The 13,478-nt window shown below is 38.0% G+C and overlaps 1 protein-coding gene across 1 annotated transcript in view; it reads right to left on the bottom strand.

Annotated features, from left to right (window-relative positions):
• Positions 1–13,478, bottom strand: part of LOC150099812 (uncharacterized) — a 31,837-nt gene that overhangs the window by 3,024 nt on the left and 15,335 nt on the right. Inside the window, exon 3 of the mRNA XM_090404220.1 lies at positions 4,021–4,186. Within this exon, the coding sequence (XP_090260346.1) occupies positions 4,021–4,186 (166 nt within the window). The remainder of the gene's footprint in view (positions 1–4,020; positions 4,187–13,478) is intronic.

Raw genomic sequence — 13,478 nt, 5'->3', positions numbered from 1 at the left:
CTGAGATTAGCTCTGTTAACTCTCTGCCAATAATAGTAGAATCCCTAAACCACAGGTTTGTGATTGTGTATTAAGTATTCACATACTAATATATGCATTTCACATGAAAGTTATATAATTATCTTTCAGAATTAAATGGACTGAAATTCTCAAAAATAAGATAACATTAAAATATCATCTTCCTCTGACATGAAGCTCAATAGGAGCCAAGTAAACTGGTTGCATAGAAAGCTAAATGATGCACTAACAGGGTTTACCCCACTCTGTCAAAAGGGATTGACAAGCAATTAACAGACACAGTAGACTATCTCCATAGTCTGCTGTGTCTGTTAATAGAACATTATACAGAATCATACAGTCTACATTTAAGTTGTAAGTCATCATAATTAGAACTGAAGAAATAGGATGTTTTTTTCTTATTTTTTAAATGTTTGGTCCTCATATGAGAGGTTGGCTGATCAACCTAAATCGATCAGCCATTTTAAATTGATTTTAAATTGGATGTCAACAAGTTTCTCCTTTCCCAACTCGCTACCCATATACAGTACTAAAGTACCATATATGGGTAGAGAGTTGGGAAAGGAGAAACTTGTTGACATCCAATTTAAAAGCCTGTATATTGTATTCTTCAGGAAACGCATCAGAGGAAAGACTGTTCCACAGTACAGCAGTAGCAGGGATGAAGGAGGAGGAAAAGAAACTTGTTCTGTGGGTTTCAAGGTGTACTGTGAAGGATGCTGGGTGACAGCTGTACGTGCTCCAATGGGCTTAATACAGAGTGTGGGAATTATTGATGTTTCAGATGAACATTTTCCATGGAAATATATTTGTAGAATATACAAGTTGCAGAGACTAAACTATGTGAAAGTGAGGGGAGTGAGTTGGTAAGAAATGGGTCATTTATCAGTCTAATTGCTCTCCTCTGTATTGAGTCAAGCATTTTGAGGGAGCTTTAAGGAGCTCCACTCCAAATATGAAAACAGTATTCAATAGCTGGGTGATTTGTATTAGGTTAACAGCTGTTTAGAGGTGAAGTAACATCTTGAGCAAAGGAGAAATGCTAGTTGTTTGGAAGCTGAGGATGCAATGGTTGTGACGTGTTTATGCCAGGAGAGGTCCGATGTCCCGAGGTAATTCCGAGAAGAGAAATCTCATCTTGTCTGGGAATTTGAGTGTTATCAAAAATAATATGGCGGAGGGGGGGGGGAGAAGTTCTTATTGTGGGAAATAAAGACAGAACTGGGATTTATTAATGTTGAAGTTGACGAGGTTATCTGAGTCCCATTGGAGGATGGCTTGGAGGTCAGAATTAAGGGAACTTGTGGTTGATGTTTTGTGGGTTGAAGTGAGTTGTGTAGGGTAAGATTTATCAAATGAAAGGGAGGAGTGCAATGTGCTGTCATCTACAAAACTGTGTATTGGGTTCGAGGTCAATGGAAGTAGGTCATTGATATACAGAAGGAATAGGGTTAAAGGATAGGGAGCCATCTACCATCACACATAGCGTGCGTCCAGACAGAAAGCTGGCAATCCATCCGCAGAAGTCCTGAGACAGTCCAAACGATGGGAGTTTGCTTAGTAAGCCTTTGTGCCAGACCCAGTCAAAGACTTGAGAGAAATCAAGTGCAACCACTTTGATTCGCCAAATTTCTCCATGGCATTTGTCCAGAAATGGGTGATATACGAGAGCAGATCACCTGTTGATCGGCATCAACGGAATCCGTACTGGTGGTCACTTAATAGCTGGGTACCTTCGAAGTAGAGTAGGAGTTGAGAATTGGTGGTTTTTTCCCATCACTTTAGATAGAACTTAGGCGAGTGAGATAGGGTGGTAGTTAGATGGCAGCAATTTGTTACCCTTTTTAGGAATAGGTTGAATATAGGCCAATTTCCAGGCTTTGGGATATATATACCAGTGGAGTAAGAGTCAGTTCTGCTGCACAGACCTTCAGGACAATTGGAGGAATGCCACCAGGGCCAGGAACCTTTTTTTTTTTATGTCTAATTTAGATAACAGGTTTTATGATCTCTTTCTGGCAAAAGGATACAGGGGCTATTATATGTTGGGCAGTTGGAATGACTGGGTGGCATTTGCCATTGTCAGTTATGCATGCATTGGAGGTAAAGTGTGAAGCCAGGAGATTAGCCTTTTCTGTGGGTGATGTTGCAATTGAGCCATCTGGGTATGATAGGGGTGGGAATAGTGTAGAGCAAACGTTACAACCAATTGCTCTTGCAAGAGACCAAAGGGCCTGACTGCCGTTTGGACAGGCAGGCTGCAAGTGTCCTGCTTTTTGCCAGTTCAAATTCTGTTTTGGAAGCATTGATAATTTTCTTGCATCTGTTTCGGTCTAAAAGTATAGGCATTGAAGGAGGATGGAGTTCTTGATTTGAGCCAGTTGTGGTATGTCTGATTTTTCATTTGTACAGCCTTGGCACATCTTTTGATAGGAGATGGCAGTTCAGAGTAGTGTGGGGAATGTATGTTTTTATGCCAGTGAGGATTACATTGGTGATACGTTCGGATTGGAAAACTGGAAACAATAGTCCAACCATGAGAATGAAGTATAGTAGTCTCTGAGGCTGTCCCATTTGGCACTGTTATAATGCCAAACTACTCTTGTGTGGGTGTGACTATGTAAGCATTGTTGCATGGGGGAGGAGATGAGCACTAGGTTGTAGTCAGAATTACCTAGGAGGGGGCTCACTACATTCACTGCATATTTGGAAGGGTCATTGGCAAGGAAGAGATCTAGTGTATTTGGGGAGTGGTTCAGGTTATCTGGTATTCTGGTCGGCTTGTGAACAATTTGTGTAAGGTTGTTAGTGATGGTAAGTGTTTCAGCATCTCTGCCTGCAGGATCTGTGCAACTGGAAGAGGAAAGCCAGTTTGTGTTATGGACATTAAAATCACCTAGGAAGATGATTTCACTGTTATGAGAGTAGGACTAGAAAAAAATCAAATTTTAAGGAGAGGAAATTAAAGAGCTTGGAGTGGTTGGTGGTATTAGGAGAGTGATAAAGACAGCAGATGAATATGACAAGTGGGAGAGGGATATTTTCAACCAAAGGTCAAAGTTGGGTGATTCTAGGTTAGGTACTCTCTGGCAGGGTATGTTAGAGCAGACACCACCCTTGGATTGAAAGGATTTAAATAGTGTGATTTGATGTAAAATCATCAAACATCTTCCATTTAGTGATGATTGATGCAATCTTCACTAAAATTCTTAATGGAGAATAACAAATTAAATATGAAAATAGATAACAGAATAAATAAAGCCACTATTGTTGGCTATTAAAGGCAATAAGTTTATAAGGAATAAAAGAGAATGTGAGTAGTATATAAGATGGCATTTAAACCAATTTTAACTTATGGGTGTATGAGCTGGGTTAGACGTAACACAGCTATCCAAGACTATAGACACAACAGATGGCATCAATGGGCAGAATCATTAAATATGAAGATATTAAGAAGAAATCTGACACTGTTAGCATTCAGGAATGCGTGAGCTAATCGGAGGTGATGTGATCACTTGAACAGAATGGGAGAGGAAAGGTTAATTATTATTATTATTTTTTTTTTTTGTCAGAATGGCAGGAAAAAATACCCAGAGGAAGACCAAGATTATCTAAATTGATGCAATTAAAAGTGCCTTAGAAGATTGAACTACATCATACAACATTAAAGTCATGGAGGATAACAGACACTAATTTGAAGGAAAACTGTCAAAAGGAAATTAATAATAATGAACTATCATAGTATCCTGAGGTTAAACATCAGGAATTTGATGAAAAATAAGGTTTGGGTGGGAAAAGTTTCCCCAAATACACATTAATTTTCCAAAATTAGCAGTTGTGCCTAATCTTTATCTGGCTCCACATGACTGCTATTACTAAGGATATTTAAGAGTAGTCTGATGTTCAATTATTACTGCAAAAATAACTTTCCTTTTATAGAGATTTTGAGTAAATAATGTGTTCTACTAAAATGATGCTGACACCATTAAAAATACAACCAACCTTAAGGAGTTAGTATCATCATTACTACCAGAAAAACTTTCAGAGGGCTTTTCATCATCATCATTCTCTTTAGTAGACTGGATAAGAAAATGGCTGATTTCTTTTTGCCATGATGGTGTAGGGCGTGGACAATATGGATTTCCTCCAGAATACTTGTCTGATTTTGCTACAAGATAAATTATGCTCAAAATATACCTTAGAATGTAATTCAATCTTATTACACATTAAAACATTTTACATCATACAATATTGAAGATATGGCAAATAACAGATACCAATTTGAAGGAAAACTGTTGAACTGTCATTCTAAAATTACATAACATGAGCTCAATAAAAATGCACATCTTTCACTCTGACTCAGTTAAATTCAGTACTGAAAAATAACATCAAATACTATACAAAACAAGAACACAGCATTCAACTAAACATTCTATAGTTTTTCTTGACTATATAAGAATTTCCTGTCTTCTTGGTTTCATTTTCTCATCATCTCAGTTCTTTACAATATAATAAAAGTTAAAGATATCACTTGACTGATATACTTGCATATATGTCTTCTTCTAGTAAGAAAGTTTCCTTAACACACCTTTCCTACATTTTGTTGAAATAGGTATGAAGATAATCACTCTGGCAATAGAAGTACATTTAACTGAGCAGTTCTAAAGACACTTCCAATCAAAAATAATACTGCAGATACCATTTTGTTCATTGGAACACTTACATTCCATTAAGTAGATAAAATTCTCACTAATCTATGAAGGCCTAATATGTTATACTATCCTTTAGTATTAACTTCAGAATTTCTACTTGAGAAGTAGTGAAAGATGCATATCAAAACTTTTCTGAGAGCAAAGAAATTAATTTAGTAGTTTATTTTCCTTTCTTGCTTGCAAGTGTTCCTGTTACCTAGAGAGAGATGTTCTAAAAAATTGACTACTAATATGCATGCCTGTTACCAAGATTCAAAGTGAAACTCAAGTGATGTGATAGCTATCATTAATCTACAAGCCATAAATGCTATAAGCAAGACTGCAAAACATATTACATGAAAAATCTTAGAACAAATTAAAATATTAGGAATGGTCTTCAGTACATGTACTGAAGAAAGTAATGTCTCCTATCATTTTTTTTTAGGAGTGACACTGTTGACATACAATGAGTATTACTCTTTAATGTTGTTTAAGGAATCAATGTAAAGGATATAATAACCTATAACACTATGGTAACTTCAACCAAAGAAAAACCAGACCTCTTGCGATCAGTTTTTTCTTCCAACTCCTGCCTGGACAACCAAAGCAAATCACCTTATGTACTTCCACAAACTGCCCACTGCATGTCTCCTCTGAACTTTTGCAAAAAGGACATCATAAAAACTCACTAATATTGAGAAGGCTCCTGGTCCAGATGGTATTCAACCAGTTGTGCTTCAGAATTGATGCCAATCATGTATCATCTATATAAACTTGCATATTCTACTGGCATCTACCCAACAGCATGGAAGCAAGCTAACTTCCAGCCTGTAACCAAAAAAAAGGAGAGACAAATGCCAGCCATCTAACTATCATCACATTGCCCTCACCTCGGTACCTTCAAAAGTGATGGAGAAAGCTATCAACAACCAGCTTCTTCACTACCTGAAGACTCATCAGTTAATTAGCGATCACCAATATGGATTCCATCATTCTCATACACAGCCGACCCCCTAGCTAATCTCTTCTTTCTTTAGACTCAGGCCAAGGGCTGGTGTTACCATTTAGGCAAACAAGGCAACCGCCTAGGGCGCAAAACTTCAAGCTATGCTTTATTCATACTTTACTAAAATATCAAAATTAAATAGTGATATATGATTTAGGTATTGGTTCTTTTTCCTTATCCCTCACACTATTTAACTCTTGGTTCTTTTTTGTACCTTACCTAAATGATTTGATTAAAGATCACTTTAATGAATCACTTCTATATTTCGGCAATGTCACATTGCCATCTTCAGGAACATAAAGATATGGTATGTGCACTAAGGAACTAACAAAGCAAATGAGGAAGAAAGTAAGAAACTAATTTTGTTCCTAAAGTCCTAATGGTGCCCTCTTGCGGGCTAATTTGGTAGTCTTGGCAGTTGGGCTGAAGTTCTCATAATGAAAGTCTCCCAAATTTGGGGCAGTTTCATGCACCCAAATTTGTTGAGGTTAGGAACGTTTTTTAGAGCTGCTGAAGATTCTTTGAATAATCTTTCGTATTTAAACTTGCTGCGATGGATTATTTTTGTTTTCTTCCAACGAATTTTATGGTGGGTATCTAAGGCATGGTCTGCCAGCCCAGAGCTACTGTACTGGTGAAACCGGATGTAGTCTTGGTGTTCTGAAATCCTGATATTTGTTGTTCTGCCTGTTTGGCCAAAGTAGGACAATTTGCAGCTGCAAGGGACCTGGTATACACCAGGTAGGTCTAGGGGAAGTGGTTGGTCTGTGGTAGAGCAGATAAGGGATGCCAACCTTTTATATGGTCTGTAACAGGAAGTAAGGTCATATTTTTTGAGGATATTAGTTATTTTTTCAGAGGTGCCCTGGATGTAGGGGATAGTGATAGACTTGGTGTAGTCTTTATTGTGGAGGGGGGGTTGTGGTTTACAGGTTTTAGTATTTTTTGGATTTTTTTGGGGTTATAGCCATTGGCTAACAAAGTGTTGAGGATGTGGTTTAGTTCCATAGTCAAGGCCTTGTCATCTGAGCAGATTAATTTTGCCCTGTTATATAGTGTTTTTATCACCCCATATTGTTATGAGGGGGGGGGGGGGAAATTGCTGGTGAATGTATCTGCCAGTGTGGGTGGGTTTTCTGTAAACAGAGAAAACCAAAGATCCATCAAGCTGGCGGGTGATTAAAGTGTCTAGGAAGGGGAGGGTGTTGTTTTCCTCTTTTTCTAAGGTGAACTGGACTCTGGAATGTTGGTTGTTTAAGTGTGTTAGGAAGGAGTGGAGTGTGTCTGAGCCATGTGGCCAAATGGCAAACACATCATCTACATAACGAAGCCAAATAGTGGGTTTTTGTGGGGTGGAGTTTAAGGCTTTCTCTTCAAATGCCTCCATAAAGAAATTGGCCAAGGGTGGGGAAAGTGGTGAACCCATGGCTGTCCCCTCTATCTGTTTGTAGAACTTTCCTTGCCAAACGAAATAGCCTGAGTTCATTGTGAACTGAAATAGGGCTGAGATATCGGGAGGAAACTTGGCTTGGATTTGACGTCTCCTCCCTATTCACTAATGTCCCACTCAAAGAAACCCTTGAGCTCATCCAAGCCAAGTTTCCTCCCGATATCTCAGCCCTATTTCAGTTCACAATGAACTCAGGCTATTTCGTTTGGCAAGGAAAGTTCTACAAACAGATAGAGGGGACAGCCATGGGTTCACCACTTTCCCCACCCTTGGCCAATTTCTTTATGGAGACATTTGAAGAGAAAGCCTTAAACTCCGCCCCACAAAAACCCACTATTTGGCTTCGTTATGTAGATGATGTGTTTGCCATTTGGCCACATGGCTCAGACACACTCCACTCCTTCCTAACACACTTAAACAACCAACATCCCAGAGTCCAGTTCACCTTAGAAAAAGAGGAAAACAACACCCCCTCCCTTCCTAGACACTTTAATCACCCGCCAGCTTGATGGATCTTTGGTTTTCTCTGTTTACAGAAAACCCACCCACACTGGCAGATACATTCACCAGCAATCCACCCCCCTTACAACAATATGGGGTGATAAAAACACTATATAACAGGGCAAAATTAATCTGCTCAGATGACAAGGCCCTGACTATGGAACTAAACCACATCCTCAACACTTTGTTAGCCAATGGCTATAACCCCAAAAAAATCCAAAAAATACTAAAACCTGTAAACCACAACCCCCCTCCCCCCCTCCACAATAAAGACTACACCAAGTCTATCACTATCCCCTACATCCAGGGCACCTCTGAAAAAATAACTAATATCCTCAAAAAATATGACCTTACTTCCTGTTACAGACCATATAAAAAGTTGGCATCCCTTATCCGCTCTACCAAAGACCAACCACTTCCCCTAGACCTACCTGGTGTATACCAGGTCCCTTGCAGCTGCAAATTGTCCTACTTTGGCCAAACAGGCAGAACAACAAATATCAGGATTTCAGAACACCAAGACTACATCCGGTTTCACCAGTACAGCCGCTCTGGGCTGGCAGACCATGCCTTAGATACCCACCATAAAATTCGTTGGAAGAAAACAAAAATAATCCATCGCAGCAAGTTTAAATACGAAAGATTATTCAAAGAATCTTCAGCAGCTCTAAAAAACGTTCCTAACCTCAACAAATTTGGGTGCATGAAACTGCCCCAAATTTGGGAGACTTTCATTATGAGAACTTCAGCCCAACTGCCAAGACTACCAAATTAGCCCGCAAGAGGGCACCATTAGGACTTTAGGAACAAAATTAGTTTCTTACTTTCTTCCTCATTTGCTTTGTTAGTTCCTTAGTGCACATACCATATCTTTATGTTCCTGAAGATGGCAATGTGACATTGCCGAAATATAGAAGTGATTCATTAAAGTTATCTTTAATTAATTTACTTTATATGCGTTGTTAATTCCGTAAATTAATTACCAGTTATGTCTAACCAACGTATAAGTCTTACTACTAGAATAAATGATTTGAACTTACCGCTATTTAAAATTCAGAAGGGTCAAAGCTGTATAACTGAGAGGAGACCTCCACATAACCTTTAAAAGGAATGCGGAGAACCCACCAGGGCTTCTGACCTAATGTCCAATCCTCACCTTTTCATGGTGCACCCTGTTGGGTATCTACCTGGATACTGAACAAATGAGGATGGGCTGGCGATTTCGGATTTAGCTGACCAAATTGTATTCTTATTGGCTTAAACCAATATACAAAATGATGGTATAACATGACAGCTGGGTAGTCACCCGGTTAAACAAGGCCCCCGTTGTTTTCGCCAGGGAAACAGGGCGAACAGCGAAAAGTCCATTACTGAAACAATTCTGAAAAATTTGGAGAAAAGAGCAAAGCTAATAATAATGGCAAATACCTGTTGGATTTCTGCTCAGGACATGGACTGGTTATTACTAACACCATGTTCCAACATAAAAATGTGCCCAAATTCACATGGAGAGAAGAGGCAAGGAATAAGAAAAATCTCATTGACTACGTTATTGTTGATAGTGATGTTTTCTCCTTGGTTATTACTCTGGTGCAGGACATCAGAGTGTACAGAGGATTTGAAATTGGAAGTGATCATGATCACTATTTAGTCTTGAGTGGGATAAAATTGAATTTCATATCAAAAAGAATAACATGTAAGAAAGTTTTAAAGCAAATAAAAGTTGAGCAGCTCTCAGATGTGAACTGTAGACTAAAATACACCAAGATTACTGAAGAAAAAATGAAAGAGTTTGAGAACAGGAACCAAACCTTGAAGAAAATCCTGATTGATTCAGCCAGAGAGGCATGTATCGAGGTTGTCTGCAAGGATAGAAAAATCAGAACTCCATGGTGGACTCAGGAAGTTAAAGAGGCAGTGGGAGAAAAGAAGAAAGCATATCAAAAGTTCCTGGCAAATAAGTCAGCTTGTGCTCTTAGAGAATACAGACACAAATGTAAGAAAGCTAAACACTGTGTAAAACTAGCTAAATAAAAGTCATGGGAGGACTTTGGCAAGAATATAGAAAATAAATATCAAGAAGGTGGCAAAATATTCTGGAGGTTGTTGAAGAAGCTTAGGAATGGAGGAAAGAGTGCTGTAAAAGGAATTAGAGATGATAAAGGTGAAATGAAAACAGGAGAAAAAGATATCCTTGAAGTATGGAGTAATTACTTTGACAAACTGCTAAATGAAACAAACAGTGATGACAGCACAGTGATAAAAAACACTCAACAGGCATATAGTCAGGAATACATATCCATATTTGAAGTAGAAAAAGCCATCAAAGGCTTGAAATGTGGAAAGGCAGAAGTAGCAGATGATATTCGACCAGAAATGCTGAAGTATGGTGGTATAAAAGTCTTACAGTGGCTGGACTGCATAGTTCAGAAGGCGTGGACGGAGGGACGAATTCCCGATGATTGGAGTAGAGCTCTCATAGTACCCATATATAAAAAGGGAATTAAAACTGAATGTGAGAATCACAGAGGTTTTTCTCTACTGGGTGTTCCTGGCAAGATTTATGCAAGTATACTTGAGAAACAGTGAGAAAAATTGTGGAAGAAAAGCTTGGTGAAGAACAAGCTGGATTCAGGCCAAATAGAGGCTGTCAAGATCAGATCTTCACTGTACGACAAATAGTTGAAAAAGCATGAGAATATAACAAAGATCTGTATTTAAGTTTTGTTGATCCGGAAAAGGCATATGACAAGATGCCAAGAGAGAAGCTATTCAATACGCTACAGTTATATGGTGTCAATGGGGCATTAGTCTTTATTTGAGTTGTAAGTCAGCAGTTAGAATTGAAGGAAGTACAGGAAGATGGTTTAATGTTAAATCTGGTGTGAGACAAGGATGTACATTATCCCCTCTGTTATTCATTATCTATATGGATCACATTATGAAGGAAAGTGGTATTAAAAATGATATCAGAATTGGAGATATTAATGTCAGCTCTTTGCTTTATGCGGACGATGTTATACTTCTAAATAAATCCACTACAATCTTGCAAGATTCCCTGACTAAATTGAATAACTGTTGTAATAGATATGGTATGAAGGTCAGCAATAGAAAGACAAAGACAATGAAAATAGGTAGAATCGTTGAAAATGTCAACTGCACTGTGAACCTATGGAAAAGTAAAACATTTCAGCTACTTAGACAAGATTTTTAGTGAAGATGGTAAATTAAATATGGAAATAGATTACAGAATCAACGAAGCTGGTATGGTAGGAAGTCAGTTGAATAAATTCATAGGGAATAAGAGTGAAATTAGTCGGAACACTAAATTAGCTGTATACAGGACAGTGTGCAAACCAGTTTTAACTTATGGATCTGAGAGCTGGGTCAGAAGTAAAACACTTGACCAAAGACTAGAGACCGCAGATATGAGAGTCCTGAGAAAGATTATAGGTGGGAACCATCAATGGCAATATCATATTAAAAACGAGGATATTAGGAAAGAACTTGACATTGTCAGCAGAGCTAATCTCAGGTGGCATGGTCACTTAAACAGAATGGGCAAGGAAAGATTAGCAAAACAAGTGTTCTCTGCCAGGTTGGCAGGAAAACGACCCAGAGGAAGACCAAGATATAGGTGGGTCGATACAGTTCAAAGTGCCTTAGATGATAGAACTATAAGATCTGATAATGTTGGAGTCTTGACAAGTAACAGACTGATTTGGAGGAAAATTGAAGATAGAAAGTTAGTAATGATGTACATTTTTCATGTAGTACTATCATATCCTGTACATCCCTTGAGGGCACATGTCAGGAATTTGATGATGATTAAATAAATATTTTAAAATAATAAATTTCGATATGTTATAACTTTTTTTTTTTTTGTAAATGAATTATAACAGAATTTTCAAATTAATTAAAAAATAAAATTAAAAAAGCTCTATTAATTTAACCTGAAAGACAATTTTATTTTGTTTAATGTCAATTAGAAACATTTTAGTTTATGAAATAAGGGGCAGACTTTTAAACTTTGCCTAGGGCAAAAAATAACCTGGCACCGACAGTGCTCAGGCCATGGAAAGATTTAGTGGGACTCATGTTATCACTCTTGATATTTCTAAGACATCTGATCATGTGTGGCACTGAGACCTCCTGAACAAACTGTAGTCTTATGATCTCTCTTCTACACCCTTTGATTGCCAGCTTCCTCATCAGTCATTCATTGTGTGTGTCAGGTGGATGGCTTCCTGTCATCAGATTTCTCCATAATATTGGAGTGCATTAGGGTTTTATGCTCTCACTCATGCTCTTCCTCCTTTACATCAATGACCTCCTTTCTCTGACTTCAAATCCTATTCTCAGCTTCGCCAATGACAGTACGCTTCATCATTTGATAAACCTAATGTTAGATGCCTGAAGATCTTCCATCCTGAAATGGAGTGAAGACAACTTAGTAAATTTCAATGCAAAAAAACTTAAGCATGCGTTATTACCTGCAGGAAAAATCCTACCTCATCCTCTCTAATTTTTGATGTTCCAGTTTCCTTTCAAGATCAACTTTCTTTCTTGGGTTGAATGTCACGTCCAGATTATCCTGGTGCAAACATATTACTCACACATCCTCCTTAGTCTCTCAAACGTTTGGTGTTCTTTTCTGTTCTAAACATTGCTTCTCTTATTCTCAACTCCTAACACTAAGTCTCAGACCTGTTCAACTTGGAGTACTGTTCCCACATTTGAGGTGGGGCACCCAAGACCACTCTAAGAATTGTTGATGATATTCAGAAGAGGGCAATCTGCTAAATAGATAACTCTTCCCTTACAGACTCCCTTCAGTCACTTTATCATAGGTGCTTTGTTTCAGCCCTGTGCCTTTTCTATAGGTACTTTCTTGGCCATTGCTGCTCTGAATTGGCTGCTACCATTCCTCCACTTTCATCCAACCATGTAAGAACTAGAGTGGCTACTAGCCCAACACCCATATACTGTCCGAGCTCTGAACACAAACTAGCTTATCAGCTTCCTTCATTCCATCAACCTGTTTTTTTTTTTGAATAGTCTCCACCATACTGTTTTTCCCACTGAGTACAACCTCCCACTCTTTAAGAAACAGATCAAAAAGCTAAATTTTTTCCTTGATCACTTGCCCACACATGACACTGCAGCATTATAGGTCTTGTGAGGAAATTAGACAAGCCAGCAAAAGAAAATCCTGATTATTCTTTTGATATGCAATAAATGAAAGAAAGAATAATCATAGAAAAATAACTTAATGAATATAAATTATAGGGATGTGACTGATAGAGTTGGAGGTATTCAGGGTATTAAGAATTCTTAATGTGAATATAAAATTAGGACTGGAGGACAGAAATAAAATTACTAAAGGGGTTTTTATAGGGTAGATGCAGAAGAAAATTTTCAGTATTGATATGATAACACCTCTAAAAATTGTGCAGGAGAGTAGTCAGCAGTGGCATCAGGACTAGATTTTTTTGTTTGGAGAGTAGTGTAAAAACTATGTAGCTTAGAAACACCAAAGCGCTTTACATCGATTTTTTTTTTATAGACGTCAAGTCTCATGAGATAGTTACAAAAATAACCTTGTTTGTATCTATATATTTTATGCTAAATATTAATGTAATTAACTCTATGGGAATTGATTTGTATTTGCTGTTTTTACTTAAATTTCTAATGTCAAACAAAGGCAATGCTTTGCCATCAGAACTTTGTATATAGCTATGTATAAGAGCACAAGACAGCTGTTTACAACTGAGTGAGTGTAAAAGTTGTTTGCGGACTCTGAGCATAAACA

Source organism: Typopeltis vanoorti, chromosome 14 (genome assembly GCF_054136105.1).
Source record: "Typopeltis vanoorti isolate ZY-2024b chromosome 14, IOZ_Tvanoo_1.0, whole genome shotgun sequence".
Classification (NCBI taxonomy): domain Eukaryota; kingdom Metazoa; phylum Arthropoda; class Arachnida; order Uropygi; family Thelyphonidae; genus Typopeltis; species Typopeltis vanoorti.
Note: the sequence above shows the minus strand (reverse complement) of the source record. Positions and strands in the feature narration are given on the sequence as shown.